We start from the raw sequence: 20,685 nt of genomic DNA on the forward strand, positions 1-20,685 counted from the left end.
CAATAAGTTTATGGAATATCCTCTCAGTATCACAATGTTTTGGCAGTACTAGATGTTAGTAATAGTGAAATGTGGATTCTTCATCTTGAACATTGTATGTATCACTCTGTTTCAGTTTCCTTTCTTTTGCAACACTCTAGGCAAATATAATCAATCACAGACACAGCAAATTCCCACCTGTTCATTTCTTCATGCATCAAAAAGTATGCATAACTACATGCATCAAGCACACAAGGAACAAATACACACACACACACACACACACACACACACACACACACACACACACAAGGAAGTACAAGAGGCATGGAAATATTGCTATCCTCAGATAATACTTACTTTTGATCTGAATCTTGCAACATCACCATCTACTACAGCTAGCTTACACTGACTCTGTAAAAAAATTGAACAAGCAGCATATAACATACACAGAAAGCAGCATGCATTATAACAATTGCAATACATTCCATCTTCAAAATAGTAATTCTAATAATTACCAGAACAGAAACCAAAACATTTAGAGCGACAAAATGCATCACAAACACTACATTCTTCTTCAGAGGCAATGAGACATTCATTACAGTGAGAATGATTAAGTGCAGGTGGAATCAGGAGAGTATGAACAAGTATTACATACACACTGGATTTTTAATAAACAGTGGCAAAAGTTTTATCGTGCAGGTAGTTTCTCTATTCATACGTAAATCAATTAGGGCTGCTACAGGTCCAGGACAAGACAACAGAACTGAGGTATTACATCATGATTATTCCTCTATGTATATCTTGTTTTATTCCAGGTATCTAAGACATACATTTTCTTTTGTTGCTATCACCACACTATTCACATTCATGTTTACCTCTAAGGGTCACCATATTTTGAAATCTTTAACAAGGCTGCGATTCAGCAACTGTATAAATTAAAAAAAGATATTCAGCCAATCAGTTGTAAACCAAATGTATGTTTAGTCTTTGACCAAGGTTTTGGTATCTACACAAGTATCTTCTTCAGAAGGAGTAGGCCCTAAAAATGTATACAAATGATTAAAAACTACTAAACTAAACTCCTCCCTAAACAAGTCCTGAAGGCCCAAGGGTACTGACCAGCTGCCGTGTCATCCTCAGCTCATAGGCATCACCACTTGATGCAGATATGGAGGGGCATGTGGTCAGCACACCGTTCTCCCGGCCATATGTCAGTTTCCAAGACCAAGACCAAGACCTTGTCAGTTTGCCTGACAGGGGCTGAGTGCACCCCAAGTTGCCAACAGTGCTCGGCAGACCGGATGGTCACCCATCCAAGTGCTAGCCCAGCCCGACAGCACTTAACTTCTGTGATCTGACGGGAACTAGTGTTACCACTACGGCAAGGCCATTGGCTGATTACAAATTATTTTTACATACATAAAAAAATATTAATAATAGAAAAATATTTGTGAGGTAAGTGTACTCACTTGTTGCATCACATGGTGGTAACTACATTAGCTGAAGCCAAGCAGCTCTTGTCATAAATCAAACTGACATAAAAACCACGAACACCATGTGCCAAGGCTTAAGATGGAAGCCAGATTACACTGCTATCTTAAGGGGAGTCGTAATACCTTATCCCGACAATGTTAAATTTAGTGACTTGGCTTCCCTGTATTTCAGGAAACATTGTAGCCATTGACATGAAACCTTTATAGGGCATTAAAGTGTATGTTCCAAGTCTATCACACTAAAATAATTGCATTTCAGCCACTGCTTTCAGAAATACATTTTTTAATTACACAGTTAAAATTTGGTGCACTTTCTTTTCATTATCTTAAATAATTTTAATTATACATAACATTAGACTCAGGATATGTATATTATTACTCCCTGAAAATTTGAATACTCTACTCGAAGTGGCTTCCGAGATTTAGGGAAAAATTCAACATAAAATGTAAGTTTTTAAGAACGGCTTCTAAAGTTTCAGAAGACTTTAACTCATTTAATATATGCTTAATTTTTTATTTTTAGTCACTCAGAAGCACCCTGCACCATACTATATATCACCCTCTAGATATTTTTCCAAGTCTTTTTTTCTTTCTGGACTCCTTAGTGGGCAACTGTGCTGCATACTCTGCTTTATCAATGTGAACCTTGTCCATCCGTTCAAGTTTTCTGATGCAGTTTGCTCCAGGATTAATTCCCAATTCCCATATGATGTAGGACTTTCACCCTACCAATGTTGCCATCCTTAAAGGCAATAACAGCATCACTGACCCCCCCCCCCCTCCCCCCCCACCGCCACTTTAGTGTCTTCACTCCCACAAAGACATCTTTTGGTAAGCGAGTCCATCTAACATAATTGAACGACTCATTGGGATTTTGAGTCTGACCATGCAGACACTTCAGTAATTCAGGATTTGCCAGGTTTCTGTAAATAGGTTTTATGATATCCATGACTGCTGCTGAGATGGAATGTTTATGGCTATATGAACTGTCTGAGAACTGGGTATTGCGGTAATTGCACCATGAATCTGGTCCAGGATGGCAAAGGTGCTGTACTGACTTTTCATCGGTTGACAGTCTGTGGAAGAAGGTAGCCCATACTGCCCGCTTCAGTTTCAACAAATCCTAAGTATTATTTCTAATGGCCATCCCATAATACTGCTGTAGTTCATCAATCTTTTGTCTATCAGCCTACCTCTTATGGTTTTACTATCAGAAAGTTTCTTCTCCCTCAAACGTTGTTTCAACTTCCTCAACCTGGTGCCCATCCTCTTCTGGACATGACCAATACAAACACGTAATTTAACCTTTATAATACAGCACTCAACAGCCTTCTATATAAAAAGATTACCGATTTCATTAGATCTTGAAGTAATGCCGGTAATTATTTTAATATTTTCAACCAGTGTAGATTATATTTAAAAAAATAAAACAAAATACTTCCCATGCGAGTTTATAAGTGATGCATGTATCATTTTATTCAGAAAATTGCAAATTTTATAATGAGATAAAAATCCGAAAATATGAAAACAAAATGTTTTTCCATTCTAACTCCCCTTAAGCCATGACGTGTTATGTTTATGGTTTTTATATCAATTTTATATATAACAAGAGCCGCTCAGCTGCAACTAATGTAACTTATCACTATGTGATGTAACAAGTGAGTACACTTACCTCACAAATATTTTTCTATTATTAATATTTTGTTACTTACACAAACATACTTTGTAACCATTTATATACATTTTGAGGGCCCACTCCTCCTGAAGAAGAAATTTTCATAAATATCAAGACCTAGGTCAAGGGCTAAATAAATATTTGGTTTGCAACTGTTTGGTATCAACCTCTTCAAGTCACCATATTTTTTATCATTTTTTAAATTGTTATTTGTACATTTGTCCCCTTCTCGAGGGGCTTCTCTTTATGTCTTATCTTCAGAGTTTCAATCCATCACTTCCCTTGTTCCTTTTCCATTCTGTAGAAGTAGGTTTCTTCTATCTTTCTTTAAATGTTATTGTCTCTCCTATCACAACAATTACATTTTTGACCTTGACATTTGCAACGTTACATTCTTCCCTATTTGCCTCAATCCTAATATTAACTTCACTTCTCTACACAAACATGGCTATGACAAAATGTATCTCTTTCATCTGAACTTCCCTTTTGTATCTGCATAACAGAGCAAAAAGTACAAATCATGAGCAAGGATTGGCACAAGGCATCTATTTGGAAATTCTGGAAATATTCTAACTACAGAAGTTGTCTTATTTGACCAAAGAAATATTATTCTCTGTAGTTTCTGCTGAGTACTTGGGGCAAACACTCTGGTATGGAATTTTGAAAGTATTTAAAATTTGAAATTTATTTTCATCTTATGACAAAGATGTTGGAATCATTCTTTTTTGTGGTGGTCACTTTACTTGCTTGTATTTTCCTTATTTTAAATGCTGAACATAATGTGGCTGACATCAGTCATTGGTTCACAATCTGTGACATTTTGATCCTCCCCATTACCTTTCTTTCACAAGTCCTCTCAGTTCCTTTCCTGTACCCATCCACAACCACCATCTCAACAGAGCCTGTCCTCCATTGGCTCATATAGCCTGCTCTCTTGCTACCTCACTCATCACTCACAACTTCATATTTCCTCAAACTCCCTCTGGTACTTTTCCACTCCAATTTAGCTTACTCCCTTGTTCCTCTCCTCTTTTCCTCTAACTTTGAATTTGGTGTTATTTCTTAGTGTCTATCTGAAATCTCATATATTAATCACCCTTTCCCATGTGCTGTCTGCCCCTACATGCTGTCTTTGTTCACTGAGAAGCGATTTATTATCATGAATGTTTCTGAATTTTCCACGAATTTGTGACTCGTCAACACAATTTGTTAGATTTTAAATGTCAAAGATAACGTTGTGAGGTTCCTTCTATAACAACAATGCTTTTGCATTAACATTATTACAGCAAAAAACTAAGTTTGCAATGTTTCAATCAAGTGCAAACTTGCTATGCACAGTTGCTTTGTTTCCATTAGTCTCCCTCCTGTAATTTCTTGCAGCAGTGTTGCAGGCTTGTATTTATGCACACAAGTTAATTAATGGAATATTTCCCTGTTTACTATTGATGATAATTTTTTATGTGAGAACAAACCCAATATGCCTGCATTTGATATTATACAATTTTGTATAAATATCTACTGCCAATATCCCCCCCCCCCCTCCCCTCACACACATGGAAACATAGGTGGGAGAGAAAAACATGCTTGTATTCATATTTTTGTGTGTGGGTATTCTGCAGTGTGTATTATGAGATGAAGAAAAGGAGTCTTGCTAATAACTGCCGCAAACACACACAGATTATTATCTAAATCATATAAAAGCATGCCAATTAAAGAAATTGCAACAGATATGATCAATCAGTTCCTCCATTACAATACAGAAATTAACAAGCAGAGAACATTACAGAATTTCTACATGAAGCTAGTAAGACTACATGAAACAATTATGTGCGCGCGCGCCCACACACACACACACACACACACACACACACACACACACACACACACTATTCACTATAACTGACAGTAGTTCCTGAAGGAAGAAGTTATTACATGCTTCTGAGCTGCTACTACATTGTGAGAAGAGGAATGAAGAGAAGTAAGAAAAGGAAGAGGTGTAACAGATAGAGGGGAGTCCTCCAACAAGAAAAGAAAAGAAGTAATCTTTCATGGACAACAAGGTGGTTGTTGATGGAGATTGAAGGAAACAGCTGATCACGACATTGGTGAAGGAAGATTAGTGCAACATCTTGTTGCCTTTCGGGTCATTAGAGATGGAGCACAAACTCGGAAATCGGCCATGCCCTTTTTAGGTTGGTTGGTTGGTTTGTGGGATTAAAAGGACCAGACTGCTATGGTCATCGGCCACTTTTTCAAAAAAAAAGAGCCCACAGAGAATAAAAACGAACAACAGGAAAGACGGCAGACGACACAGGCAAGAAATACTCCGACAGAGATCAGACAAAACAAATCAAAATCACACAGAGTGTGACGGTGGCTGGCCGCCCATAGGACCAAGTCTTACAGGGCGCGCAGTCACAGGGATGGGTTGGGTTGTTTGGGGGAGGAGACCAGACAGAGAGGTCATCAGTCTAATCGGATTAGGGAAGGACAGGGAAGGAAGTCGGCTGTGCCTTTTCAAAGGAACCATCCCAGCATTTGCCTGAATCAATTTAGGGAAATCAAGGAAAACCTAAATCAGGATGGCCGGATGCGGGATTGAACCATCGTCCTCTCGAATGCGAGTCCAGTGGGCTAGCCACTGTGCCACCTCGCTCGGTACAGTCACAGGGATATGAGCCATATGGTAGAGAAATGGCTGCAGGAGGAGCACAGGCTCTGATCAGAATGATGTGGAGATTTTGGGGGGAGGGGGAGGGGGGGGGCAGAGACAACAAAAATCTATTCTAGATGTGCTGGGCAAAATGTCTGATAGATTGTAGGAAGTCAGCACCTTGTCACTACCTTATTCAGATAATTAAGGGAGACAAAAATTTTATTGTGATGGGAGGACTGAACTTGGTATTAGGAAAAGGAAGAGATGAAAACATAATGTGAGGGCATAGACTGAGGGAAAGGAATGAAAGGGCAAGTAGTATGGCAGAATTTTGCACAGAGCACAATTTAATCATTGCTAGTACTTAGTTTACAAATCCTGAAGAAGGCTGTAAAAATGAAAGAGACCTGCAGACACCAGAAGGTTTCCATTACTAAATTGCAAGAAAGATTTCAAAACCAGAGTTTCAACTGAACATTTCTAGGGGCAGTTGCAGACTGTCCATAATTTATTGATTATAAACTGCAGATTAAAGCTAAAGAAATTGCAAAAGAACCACATGTTGTTGAGAGTGTCAGAGAGCATTAGGCAATGACTGATGGAATCAGTGGGGAAAAAAACAAAAAATGAATCGGTAGCTTGAAGAGTTTAAATAGTGAAGGCAGCAGAGATGAAATAAGCAGAAAGATAAAGCACTGTAGAAATCTTTGGGTAACGCACAAGAGACTTTACTTCACCAAAATACACAGCAAATGAAGCAAGCAAATGGGAATACAGACATCTAAATAATGAGACTGCCACAAAGTGGAAAACAAATACGCAGGTGTAGCTAGGAGGAGGGAGAGAGAGACACCTCCTACAGGAAAAAAAGATCTTTGGAGAAAATATAAACACTTGCATGAATATTAAGAGCGGACATGCCCAACCCATAATAAGCAAAGAGGGGAAGGATGGGAGATGTAGGGAATGCATAGAGGGTCTATACTACCTAAGTGAAATTAAATGTGGGATAATACTGTAGAAGAGGAGGAGGAAGTAGACTAAGATGAGACAGGGATACAACATTATGGAAAGAATTTAACAGAGCCCTGGAAGACCTACGTGTAAACAAAGTGTCTGGAGTACACAACGTTTCCTCAGAATTACCAAGATCCTTAGGAGAGCATTACATGACAACACACTTCCACTTGGTACGAAGATACATCAGATGGTGAATATTACCAAACCATCACATTAGTAACTCATGATTGCAAACTATGGACACAAATAATTTATAAAAGAATGGCAAATCTGGTAGAAGCCAAACTTTGAGAAGATCAATTTCAGTTCTGGAAAAATATAGGAACATGCAACACAATACTGACCCTAAGGCCATCCTCTCACAGCATCAGGCAGCTAACACTGACCTGGACGAGGACAGGAAATCTGACCTCACGAGACACAGTGCTCGCATCACAAGGGACATGCTGGTTAATGTGCTTTGCAAACTAACACTCGCCAGTGGCAGATGGCTTGCAAAAAACACAGTTTGTTTACGAAAATGAACACTAGTAAAATACCTACATGACCTCTATCAAAATGCGTATTTCCTCCTTTGTCTATAAGCCAGTCACATTGTTCTGTCTGTGGTAAACAAAAATAAAAACGATATCTATGAACATGTTGTAAGACAAAACGGAAAGTTTTACATTGAGTCAGAAGGGACATCAGCACAGAAGACTTTACAAAATTGGACAATCTCACTTGTGCGGGATAGCGCACTTATATTTACATAACATCGAATATTATAGAAATTATTTCCATTAATTTAATAAGAAAGTCTCACAACCTTTCAGAAAATGTGGATGTGGGGGAAAATAATAAAAATAAATAATAATAATCTGGATACAGCAAACTACGAACGCTTTACACATTGTTTCAAAACATGGAACCTCTCCCAAATATGCTACACTGAATGAGCCTGTATTTTATGTCAAGATCTTCTGAAGCCTTTAATTATTGATGTGTCATTAAATGATATTTAAGTGTAGCAAATCCTAGCAAAAAGTCAGCAGCAGAGGGGGCCTGCAGTCAAAGAATAGGCTCATTATGACATTACCAGAACCTGTGTGAACAGCTTCCACTCTTGGCTTTGCTGTTATCCCTTGGGCTCAAAGAGGTGACATCATGTAAAGTCACAATGACCTTCTCCTTCAACTGCAGTGGTACTCTGCATCAATTTCCTCAAGTATGGAACCACAATCAGCACTCAACACTATGAAGAACTTTTGCATAAACTATGATGCATCATAAAGTCCAAACAGTCAGGAATGCTGTCAGACGGAATCTCTTGTTGCATGATAATGCCCACTCCCACACTGTAAATCAGAGGAAGGCTATGTTTCAGTGGTTTGGTTGGGAAACACTGCAACATCCTCCGTACAGCTCAGATCATTCACCGTGTGATTTTTACATGGTAACCTGAGGACGGACATGTGCAGACGTTGGTTTCAGTTGGACAAGGAGATGTAAGAATGGGTGTGGCTTTTGATCCATCAGCGGCTGACTGTTTTCTATAAAACAGGAATTGATTGTCTCTTCTCTCAGAGGGATAAACATGTTAACATGTGTGGTGAGCACTTCTGAATGGAACCATTTCAGGGACTCACTGTAGCAGGTGTTCAGTTTTCATCTGACGGCCCCTTATATATTCCTACCAAATATGGGCTTCAACTGAAAATTACAAATACAATACAGAATCTTGCGAGTTCTGCTTGTGATGTAGAACATTCTTACTTCCCACTTGTTCTACTTTATGTGGCAAGATGCTGAAATATCACATAACTCATTGTATATTTCATCTGATGAAATGGATCCCCAACATGAAATACCAGAAAGTGATGCCAGAAGACTAGTACAGCTCCAAGCTTATATTAGCTTGCTTATCCCATGTGAGGATGGCTTAAGATTTACCTTAGAAAATAGGATAAATGTGGACAAACATATGGTTCTGGCATTCTTAGAATTACAGTAAACATTTGGCAATTTTGACCGGAATACACTCTTTGAAATTCTGAAGGTAGGGGGGGGGGGGGGGGGGGAATAAAACACAGGGGGCAGAAGGTTATCTACAGCTTGGATAGAAACCAGACTGCAGTTATAAGAGTTCAAGGACATGACATGGGTTGGTAGTTGAAAAAGCAGTGAGACAGGATTGCATCCTACCCTCCATGTTATTCAGTCTGCATGTTTAGGAAGCAGTGAAGGAAACTAAGGAGAAATTTTGAAACATATTACAGTTTAGTGAATATAAATAAAAACTTTATGGTTTGCCGATGACATTGTAATTCTGTCAGAGACAGCAAAGAGCAATTGAATGAAATAGATAACATCTTGAAAAGAGGTTATAAGACTAACTTCAAGGTAAGTGAAGCAAGATCAATGGCATATACTCTAATTACATCAGGAGGATTATATTACTAATTAAATTCAGAATTGGTTTAGGAAATGGGACACAAAGTACTGGAGAAGTTCTACTATTTGGGCAAAAAGATATTTGATAATGGACGAAGCAAAGACGATATAAATGCAGGCTGTCAATAGAAAGAAAAGCAGTTCTGAAAATGCAAATTTGCTAACACTGAATATAAACTTAAAGGTCTGGAAGCCTTTTCTAAAAGTATTTGTTTGGAGTGTAGCCTGGTGTGGAAGCTAAACACATGGAATGAAGCAGTTATGACCTGAAGAGAATAGAGGCTTTTGAAATGTGGTGCTATGGAACAATGCTGAAGATTATATGGATAGATCGAATAATTAAAGAAATGGTACTGAAGTTGGTGGAATAACAAGTTATGGCACAATCTGATTTTCTAAAAAGTGATCAGTTGATAAGGCATGTCCTGAGGCATCAAGGCATCATAATGGAGAGGGTTGTTGGAGGGGGCTTGGGTGGGGTGGGTGGGGATTGTAGAGGGAGACAAATATTTGAACTCCATAAGCAAATTCAAATGAAAGTAGGCTGCAGTAGTTATGCAGAGATGAAGAGACTTTCACACAGTAAACTAGCATGGAGAGAAGTATCAAACAACTCTTCAAACTGATATCAGAACAACAATTACTTAATTTTAATTTTTTATGTTAATTGGTGGCTGTAATTTGTGTATGTGTCAGAAAATGATGAATGTCCTGTTGCCTAACAATAAAAAATTACATCAATAATATCAGGGACCAGTTTGAACTTTCCAGCCCCTGTGCTGTTCCAAAAAGCAAACCACTGTAACAGCTTGTCACAATGGGAGATTTGAGCAAGAAAATTGGGGTTGTATTAAACTATTTGTTACATATATATTTCTTTTGAACTGCACAGCTTCTATGGTCCTAGCCTAGTTGGTCAGAGAGTAAGTTAATATATTAGTCAACATCAATTGTAATAAGACGAGTGGAAAAAATTTGTCACCTACATTTGCCGCAGCACTATTTTGGTAAGTTATCTGAACTGCAAACCACATCTGCTGCCTTCCCCAGTCCCACGTAACTCTAATGTCTGTCTCATTAACCATGTTCTGAAGTAATTTTATCCTTTTTGTTCCCTTTCCCCACGTTTATCTTTCATACTATTATTATTCTTTCCCCATCTCTCTCTATCAGAAAGTGCAAGAAAATGTAACCCCTTAGTCATTTTGGTATACTTCAATATCTTCCTATTAAAGACAAATCTGTATTTTCACTTACTTGAACTTCCATTATTTTTACTGTTGTTACTGTGTCGACTCAGTTATAAGAAGATCAAATTTAGATTAGGACCTCAGATTGGTAATTTTAAGGCTTAAGCTACATATGTAATGTGAGAGGGATAGCACATTTTACAATATCTTCACACAACATCTGAATTTTAACACACTACCAGTCACTGCAATTTGGTTGGGGCAGCACTTAACTTTACATAACTGTCATTAACAACACAGCAGATGACAGTCAGAGCGATCTTCTTTGCCAGTACATATGCAATAACTGGACGGCAAAGTTCTATGTGAAACATACTAATCTGTCAAGCAATGTTAATAAGAAAATATGTAATCTTCTCTAAGGAACATTAGGACAAGTTTCTAAATAAAATCCTGTTCATAATGAACCCTCTCCCTCCCTCCAAAAAGAGAGCAACATACTTTTCATGCCAGGATATTACAATATTACATGCTTTGACACACCACTGTAAGTAAAGAACGCAAAGCCATGGGTACAGCCTGGCAGTAATTAATGAATATTTTCTCATTCTACAACAAAGTCACAATTATTATGCCGAAAAGCATGCAGGAAGTGGAATGTGATTAGAGGGTGAAGACAGCTGTCCAACTGTCTCCCAAAGATAGATTTCTGCGTTCTAAACAAAAAGAAGAAAGTTGTATTACCCTGTTGCATATCTGATGACCCAGATCTCATTCCTTGTCGAAAGAGTTCATTCTAATTTTTGTAATCTTAATACAGTCAATGAAATTCACTGTTCCAGAATACAAAAAGATCAGACAGCACTTCCACACTAACTGTCTGATTAACAGTGGTACGTAACAGAGCAGATGAAGAATACCTCATGGAGAAGAGAGCGGAGTGTTTCCAAATCAGTAGCAGTTGTAACACCCGGTGACTTTGGAGTTTCCGTCTCTAGAGTAGTGTCCGACGCAGTAGTTGGCGGCGAGGCGGGACCTTCCGGAGATGAGGATGGGGTGGGGGAGACCGCAGTGCTGCCGACAAGTGGCAGTGTGACACTGCTGCTGTCCTCTGGAGAAGTGGCACCGCCCCCTAATGTCGCCCGTTGCTGTTGCTGGTGCTGCAGCTCCATCTGACGGCGTGCCTCCTCTCTCTCGCGGTCAGCCTGGAGCAGAAACAGCAACCCGAGGTCAGAGTCAGCAGCTGCCAAAGGAGTGTTGAGGAGTACTGTGTGCGTCATCTCAGAGCTGTCAAAACTTTTTATCTCCCTCCTCACAAAGAGGAAAAAACTAGTGTATGAAGGCAGTTAATTATAGTGAACAATGATAATATTATGGCCAGTCTTTGTAACTTCTTATTTTAAGTATACTTCCAGTGTATCTGCTGTTGTTTTTGTTGCTTCTTGCTGTCTGAACAGTGCTTTTGTGTAGCACTCTGCCCTAGTTTATCTTATGTAAGTCTCTTGATCTCTGGATTACTAATGTGTTTAACTCATTATCTCCCTCTACAAGTTTTATCTGCCCACATGCCCCTCCATAAACAAATGAACTGTTCCTTCAAGCCTCAGAAGACAGCCTAATAGCCTATCACTTTATTTTTCAACTTGTGCGATAAAGCTTGTATTTCCCCCCAATTCAATTGAGTACGTATTCGTTAGTTATCCAATATACTATTTTATCATTGGCATTCTTCTGTATCACCACATTTCAAAAGCTTCTACTCTCTTCTTGTCTATGCTGTTTGTTGTGAACATTTTGCTTTCATATAAGGCTACAACCCCAACAAAAATTTTAAGATCCTAACATTTAAATTTTTAATAATTGTTAATGCATTTGTCTTTTAATTCTAAGCTTTCCTTGCTATTACCAATCTCCATTCCATATACTTCTTACTTCTGCCATCAACAGTAATTTTGCCTTAGCAAATACGAAACTCTTCTACAACTTTCATCCTCCCTTCATGCACAGGAAAACTGTTCTACTACTTTGACCATTTCATTTCCTTACCTAATTTCTTCAACTGGGTCCACTGATCGTGACCGGGCCAAATATCTCACAAAGTAACAACAAACGAAAGAAACTACAAAGAACGAAACTTGTCTAGCTTGAAGGGGGAAACCAGAAGGTGCTATGGTTGGCCCGCTAGATAGCGCTGCCATAGGTCATATTGATATCAACTGTGTTTTTTAAATAGGAACCCCCTTTTTTTATTACATATTCGTGGAGTACGTAAAGAAATATGAGTGTTTTAGTTGGACCACTTCTTGCGCTTTGTGATAGATGGCGCTGTAATATCACAAACATATGGCTCAATTTTAGATGAACAGTTGGTTACAGGTAGGTTTTTTAAAATTAAAATACAGAACATAGGTATGCATGAACATTTTATTTCTATTGTTCCAATGTGATAGATGTACCTTTGTGAACTTAGCATTTCTGAGAACACATACTGTTACAGCATGGTTACCTGTAAATACCACATTAATGCAATAAATGCTCAAAATGATGTCCATCAACCTCAATGCATTTGGCAATACTTGTAACGACATTCCTCTCAACAGCGAGTAGTTTGCCTTCCGTAGTGTTCGCACATGCATTGACAATGCGCTGACGCATTTTTTCAGGTGTTGTCTGTGGATCACGATAGCAAATATCCTTCAACTTTCCCCACAGAAAGAAATCTGGCGACATCAGATCCGGTGAACGTGCGGGCCATGGTATGGTGCTTTGGCGACCAATCCACCTGTCATGAAATATGCTATTCAATACCGCTTCAACCACAGGCGAGCTATGTGCTGTACTTCCATCATGTTGGAAGTACATCGCCATTCTGTCATGCAGTGAAACATCTTGTAGTAACATTGGTAGAACATTATGTAGAAAATCAGCATACATTGCACGATTTAGATTGCCATCGATAGAATGGGGGCCAATTATCCTTCCTCCCATAATGCCGCACCATACATTAACCCACCAAGGTCGCCAATGTTCTACTTCTCGCAGCCATTGTGGATTTTCCGTTGCCGAATAGTGCATATTACGCCGGTTTACATTACTGTTGTTGGTGAATGACGCTTCGTCACTAAATAGAATGCATGCAAAAAATCTGTCATCGTCCTGGAATTTCTCATGTGCCCAGTACATGACGTTCAAAGTCATCGCCATGCAATTCCTGGTGCATAGAAATATGGTACGGGTGTGATCGATGTTGATGTAGCATTCTCAACACCGACGTTTTTGAGATTCCCTATTCTCGTGCAGTTAGTCTGCTACTGATGTGCGGATTAGCCGCAACAGCAGCTAAAACACCTACTTGGGCATCATTTGTTGCAGGTCGTGGTTGACATTTCACATGTGGCTGAACACTTCCTGTGTCCTTAAATAATGCAACTATCTGGCGAACGGTCCCGACACTTGGATGATGTCATCCAGGATACCAAACGGCATACATAGCACATGCCCGTTGGGCATTTTGATCCCAATAGCCATACATCAACACGATATTGACCTTTTCCGCAATTGGTAAAAGGTCCATTTTAACACGGGTAATGTATCATGAAGCAAATACCGTTCGCACTGGCAAAATGTTACGTGATACCACATACTTATACGTTTGTGACTATTACAGCGCCATCGATCACAAAGCTAAAAAAGTGGTTCAACTAAAACATTCATACTTCTTTACATACTACACGAATATGTAATAAAAAGTGAGGATTCGAATTTAAAAAAATCCAGCTGATATCCGTTTGACCTATGGCAGCGCTATCTAGCAGGCCAACCATAGTGCCATCTGGTTTTCCCCTTCAAACTAGAAGAGTTTCGTTCTTTGTAGTTTTTTCGTTTGATGCTTCTTTTGTGAGATATTTGGCCCAGTCACTATTAATGGACCAACCTGTATATATAAAAAGGAAGTCACCTCTTTCCATAATGTTCTTGCTAGGTCACTGTCCCACAACAAAAGTAATCACAATGCAATAGCAACTTCCCGGACAATTTTCTTACCAAAACGAAAGCTGACTTATTTCAAACAATATATTAAACTTTGTAACACAGCAATTTTGTTGGAAGCTTCTCAGAAAGACCCTTCAGTTTATTGCACTATTTTATCTAATACCATCAAAGGCTATCAGCATGAAAATTGTTACAAGCATCCTTCTATATTATTTACACTGCTTCTGCACAAGGGTAATCCGTGAAATAATGATTGATTGAATTTAATACATTCAAGAAAAAAAAATACCTTATTAACATGAAACAAGTCACTTAAACTGAATCTTGCTTTATTTCTCCATGTGACAGTTCTTTTATTTTAGTGTTTGTGATATTTATCCAAAAGCTTTAGAATCCCTGTCTCAGTCAGCTACTGCCACTTTCAGCAGCATTCTTCACTTTGGCATCATTTCCAAAATGTTTCCTGCCCAGGAATACTTTGAGTGTCTTGTAAAGGTGTCTTTAACAGTTTTGTTATTCACACGATTCCTCAATTCATTTGTAACGAATGACATAAGGATCAAGTTTTGTCATACACATTTGTTCATCCATTGTTGAACACTACACATCACTTTCTCACATTTCTTTTGTTCATTGTTGTATCTACACACACTTTCTTTATGTGACAGCAAATATCTGCAAATTTCAGCTTCAAAGCGTTCAAAAATCAAGTTACACTTCTCAGCTCGAAGTTAGTACGACTGTGTCACACAGTTAATTTCATCAATCACAAAATGCACAACAACTTGTTTCAAGTGACAAACAACACTGAGACAAAAGTCAAGTAAACCATCTGATGTTGGCAAGAAGCCTGATATCGGTCATTTGTGCAATGGCAACATGAAATAAGTCGTTACTTCCCGAATCGCCCTCATAAAACACCTGCAGATTTTTTCTTTCTTGAATTCATTCATTCATTCATTGTCGTATTGCTGGGAACTTCTCATTCCATTTGCCACTAGAAGTATATCTCTCATGCCCAAGATTAACACCTATCCAAAGCAAATGTTGAGGATTGATTTTTTATCGAGTCTTCTGTTTTTACAGATGACAATACTCTTAGTTCCTAATCCTGGCTACATCTGTCAACTGCTTGCATTAACATTCTTCACTGCAAGATGCTTCTGCAGCCTCTAAAGTACTTCTCTGTGACTGTACAATGCAAGAGGATAAACTGTCACCATCTATAAATCTGAATTCTGGTTAAGAGCTGGTTGTTAAAAATTTCAAGTCTCAGTGGCAAAAAAACTGAATGACAGTTCCTCTACAGTTAGTTCACAGCAGGAAAGAAGAGAGATTTTTTTTTTTTCAATGAGGCATTTGCAAGGGTGAGTCAATAAATCACAAAATGAGTTAACGACACTATCATCACTCCCAAGTATCAGCTTGCAGTCTATTTCACTTTTCAACCTCCTCTAACCCTTGTCAATTTAAACAATTATCCAATTGTTTGACATGCCTTTGGAAGCCTGCAGAATTCTTGCGGTACTTGTTCCATCAAACAACTGACCTCTTGAGCTACAGCCTCATTGTCTTCAAGCTACTGCCCCACCTATCTTGTTTAAAAGAGCCCAAACATATAAAATCACTGGGGGAAAAGCTGAGATTGTATGGTGGATATTCCAAGCATTTCCATTTACATGTGTGTTTGTCTTGTTGCATGAGGGCCTAAATTTTTAACCTAAATAATCGCACCCACTCTCTGGAATCTAGGAAGATTGTAGCATTAAGCTTGCAGTTCTGGTACAGTATCATCAATCTCACAGCAGATCTGGAATTTATCTCTCATACTGGGAGGCCCTGCTAACGGTTTGGGTGATAGTTTCTCCATTTGTTGTTTCCTGTTGCCAGAATTTTGCACACAGGATATTACAGACAAAGTAATAGATGCCTTGTTCTGAAAAATCTGACTCATATAAAATACCAAAAACCTGTGCACAGCCATTTGAGAAATGTTAGTATTAAAAGAGTGGTGCTTAACTGATACTGAAGATTTATTGCTCTCAAAACATGAATATCATAAAACTGTTTGAGATTACACAGGATGATTCTCTATTAGCTCTGCCGTAATGAAATGAAATCAAAGTGGAAACAAAATTATGGAACATAGTCTTACTGCTACTATAAATTATGTAACAAAATAATACATAACCTGTAATGACTGTTTTATGAGCTGTGCCACCTCACTGTTCTGCGGGTCTTTCTCTCGGCCAATCTGGAATTTGACAAGGCCACTAGTGTTCCTCAACACAGAAGCAGCGTAAGCTTGTGTAACGCCAACCAGTGACTTTCCATCCACTTCAATTATCTGATCATTCACCTAAAATAAAAATAAAAAATTGATTAATGAACAGTCATGTGTTTGGCACAATAGATACGTAATTTCTTTCAGTAATCTACACTAAAAAGTGCCACTTAGTGTAAAGAACTTCAAACTGACAGTAAAATTATCCGAGAGAAACACGGCATGGTTACTGTTTTTCAACCAAATAAATGTGTCTAAAATATAAAATGTTCTGAATTAGGGATCTAGCAACAAAATTTGAATATACAGTCTAGCCCCAATTATTCGTGTGCAGATTATCCACAACTCCGCCCCACACATCACGTACACAGGGACAACTACACATACAAGCATAACTTCCCTAGAAGATATTAAATAGATATACACACTAATATTATGGACTGTAGATCTTAAAATCTGAAAAAAAACTTAATTTTTTTTTTTTTCTTTTTGAGTTACAGCCTTTATCATCTTAATCCAGTTATTTTTGTCCAATTCCAATGAGTACAGCCACATCTCACTTTGACAATTTCATTGCAAACACGTTGAAAACGTAAATATTTTGTCCAAGTATACCTGTATGCGGCCATCTCTAGCTGCAGCACCATTCTCTGTAATTGTCTTGACAAATATGCCAAGTTTCTCCAGACCAGCGTCTGCTCCCACGCCCATCCCTATGATGCTGAGACCGAGCCCTTCAGGCCCTTTGGTCAATTCCACAGGAAATACATCCATTTTTTCCACTCTCTTCTCTAACTCGTACTCTGCAGATGCTGCCACTGGATCGACATCCTCATTACGGCGATCATAATCTGTCACTGAAAATGTGCTGTACACCTGTGAAGCAAATAACTGGAAGTTGACACAGGGCAAGGCTCTCTACACTCCAATGCAGTTTTGGACCACAAAACAGTTCACAAGATGATACTATCATGTCAGGGAGCACAACAATCAGAACATAAATACAAAACTATGTCATTACTCATCTCCTGAGAATCCAGTTTCCTTAGTTCTTACATTACAAAGACAGTTTTTACAGTACAGAGAGTGTTTGTATTAAATGAAACCAGAATTATCACACGTCAAAGTCAGCTTCAATTTTTGAAAACAGCGGGGACCCACTACTATTCTCTTTCCAGCTATACATCTTCACAAAAGCAAAAGCAGATTCAATTATTTACATGAAAAAACTAGAAAGAAAAATTAAAGAAAAAAAAACACCAAAATAACATGGAAGTTACATGCAGAAATATCTAACAGTAATGCTACACATATTCCTGGTATTTTTTTCTCTTTATGGCATTAGCCTTGTGTAGGAATAGCAGAGGTACTATGAAAGCAAAATGGCTGGGCTGTTACTGCTATAGAAAAGGTTTCTCTTTGATTATGTGCTCAATGAAAAAGTCAGACAGTGTTTACAGTCACATTTAGGATATAAGCAAAATATTTCACACTATATGTTTATGAAATATGGAATCGCACTGAATGTAATATTTCTTTAGTTACTATCTTTAAATGCTTGTATAAAGATCAACAACACAATCACAGCACCACACTAGACAGTTGACCGTTTCACTTGCACACACTAACTGTCTTCACATCTTCCTACTACATTAGTGGTTTACACGCATAGCCCACAAATTTGACTATACAATGTAAAAAATTGAAATAATAATGACAGTGTCATTTATGTCCACTGAAATATTCAGCCATTTATGGGTTCCTTTGTACTAATTCAGATTTCCATAAAACTTGTGAAGAGCTGAATTACACTTTTAGTTCTTGTTTCTAAAACAGGAAAATCATATGCTAAGTGACAAGTGATAGGTGTAAAATGAAGTGCAATAACAGGATAGGCCAAACTGTTTGAAGATGAGCTGAACTGTCTTGAAAACAGTTACAGAATGACCAAAATGTATGAAAATTATGAAGTGACTGGTGTGTTTTTAATAACTTACTCCATTTTGAAAACAGTGGATGCTGACACTTTTCATCCATTCAGCCTGGACTGAGTAAGAATATAAGAAAAAAATGACTATTTTTCACAATACATTTTCCTTCTCCCAAGTTGATACATATACAAACATGACCTGTCACTTCAAACAGGGATGTCGTATAGGATCATTCTGAACTTTGATGTTTTGTGTAGTACTGGATAAGAAAATATACATGCATTTCTCTTTCTAGGATTAGACAGTACTTGCCATGCCCATTCCTTAAGAAACTTAATCAGTATGTCACTAACCACTTTTAAGAATACACTGCAAACTACATTTTCATTCAATTTTGAGCTCCAATACTAGTACAGGGAGGTTCAGAACTTTCCATGTTAAATTTTGCCTCGATGTTGACTTCGCCAATAAACAACCTGTTTTGCAATACCAACAGGCTGGCCACAGGAAAGGTACCTTCAAATTTTAACATCTCATTGACATCAGGGTTGTTAGAGAGGAGGAACTATCTCGCAGAACAAGGACACTGGTACGGGCTATTCAATGGAACGATCTCAGCATTAACCTCATGAGTCTAAGGAGGCTACAAAGAACCTAAATCTAGGTGACCAGATCAGGATGCGAGCCCAAAAGACTCCCAAATATGAGCCCAACATCTTAACCCAGGTGCAATTAAACAGATTTTTTTGTTCATGGAGTTTCAAAAAAAGACAGAGGTTCATTTCTTCATTTCCAATACATGTAACATGGTTAAAAAATTTATCTTTACAGTTTCTGCAAATGTTCACATGTTATATGATGAAGGGAATGGCTTGTGCATGTATCACTATCTTTTTATAAAGTGATTCAGATTCTTGCTTTTCCAAACGTATGAGCTTATTGTTGAAAAAATATCAAGTTTTATGGACTAGTACATTCTTTCAAAAGAAATGAAACGTTTTCAGTAACACATTTAGTTCACAAAAATGCTCAATAGGTGCACACTACTACCTCTGGGGGTCATAAGTATGAGCAAATATATTTGTTTCCCATTGGCATTGTTGACAAACACAGGGTGAAAACTTCAACATATGTATCTGTGATTACTGTTCCGCCTCCTTACCTTCTTTGAGCAGACAATTAGTTATCTGTCCACCTTCCCCTTACATCAGACAGTCAACTTATAAAGTTTATTCCATTCCATAAAACAACAGAAAATCCAGGATGGAATAATGACAACACTATAAAAAGAATAGGTTGCTATTCACGATATATCTGATGAGACGCTGAGCGCGCGCGCGCGCCCACCCAAACACACACACACACACACACACACACACACACACACACACTCACTTTGTTTGTTTGACTGTCTCTTTGTTGTGCCTATCTGCGACTAACATCTCCGCTATATGATGAGTAGCAATCTATCTGTTTCATAATACTGTTGTTATTCCATTCCATGCTAGGCTGATTGGTGTAGCAACCAGTTTCCATATTTATATAAAAAGCCAGTGGCACTATGCTGCAGTTCACCTGGTCGCAAAGACTATTTCAAGTGTCTCTTGTTCAATCGTTCCTCTTTTAGATGGTTTATTACCAATGTTCTGACTAACTGCCCCACCAGTCAGTGATAGGCACTGCTTTGATAGCCTTTCAGAAATCTAAGGAAGCCTTGACCACACAAAATGCACTATTTGTAATAAAAATAACTTAACTGAGATAGTCAATTTCTTAATTTTATAATTATCTTGTAAAAAAATGCACACAATGAAGATCAAACCTTAGAATGACAAAATGAAAAATAAATGTACAGATGTGAAGTTAGTGTGTGCAAAAATTCAAATCTTGATGCACAAGGATCAATGAACTTGTGTCAGAAAATTGTGTTAATGAATAAAAATAGCAAGTCTTTTTCCTACACTATAATCATAAATAGGACGGTTGCAGTGTAAGAGTAAGTATAATATGCTTGCCAGTGCTGGAAAA

At 38.1% G+C, this 20,685-nt stretch overlaps 1 protein-coding gene across 1 annotated transcript in view; it reads right to left on the reverse strand.

Annotated features, from left to right (window-relative positions):
- LOC124606464 overlaps window positions 1–20,685 on the reverse strand; it is a 183,695-nt gene that overhangs the window by 88,974 nt on the left and 74,036 nt on the right. The window contains exons 13-16 of the mRNA XM_047138446.1: window positions 17,342–17,602; window positions 16,634–16,801; window positions 11,370–11,654; window positions 340–393 (exon numbers count right to left, since the gene is read on the reverse strand). Coding sequence (XP_046994402.1) covers window positions 340–393; window positions 11,370–11,654; window positions 16,634–16,801; window positions 17,342–17,602 — 768 coding nt within the window. The remainder of the gene's footprint in view (window positions 1–339; window positions 394–11,369; window positions 11,655–16,633; window positions 16,802–17,341; window positions 17,603–20,685) is intronic.

The sequence above is a fragment of the Schistocerca americana genome, chromosome 3 (assembly GCF_021461395.2).
Source record: "Schistocerca americana isolate TAMUIC-IGC-003095 chromosome 3, iqSchAmer2.1, whole genome shotgun sequence".
NCBI lineage: Eukaryota > Metazoa > Arthropoda > Insecta > Orthoptera > Acrididae > Schistocerca > Schistocerca americana.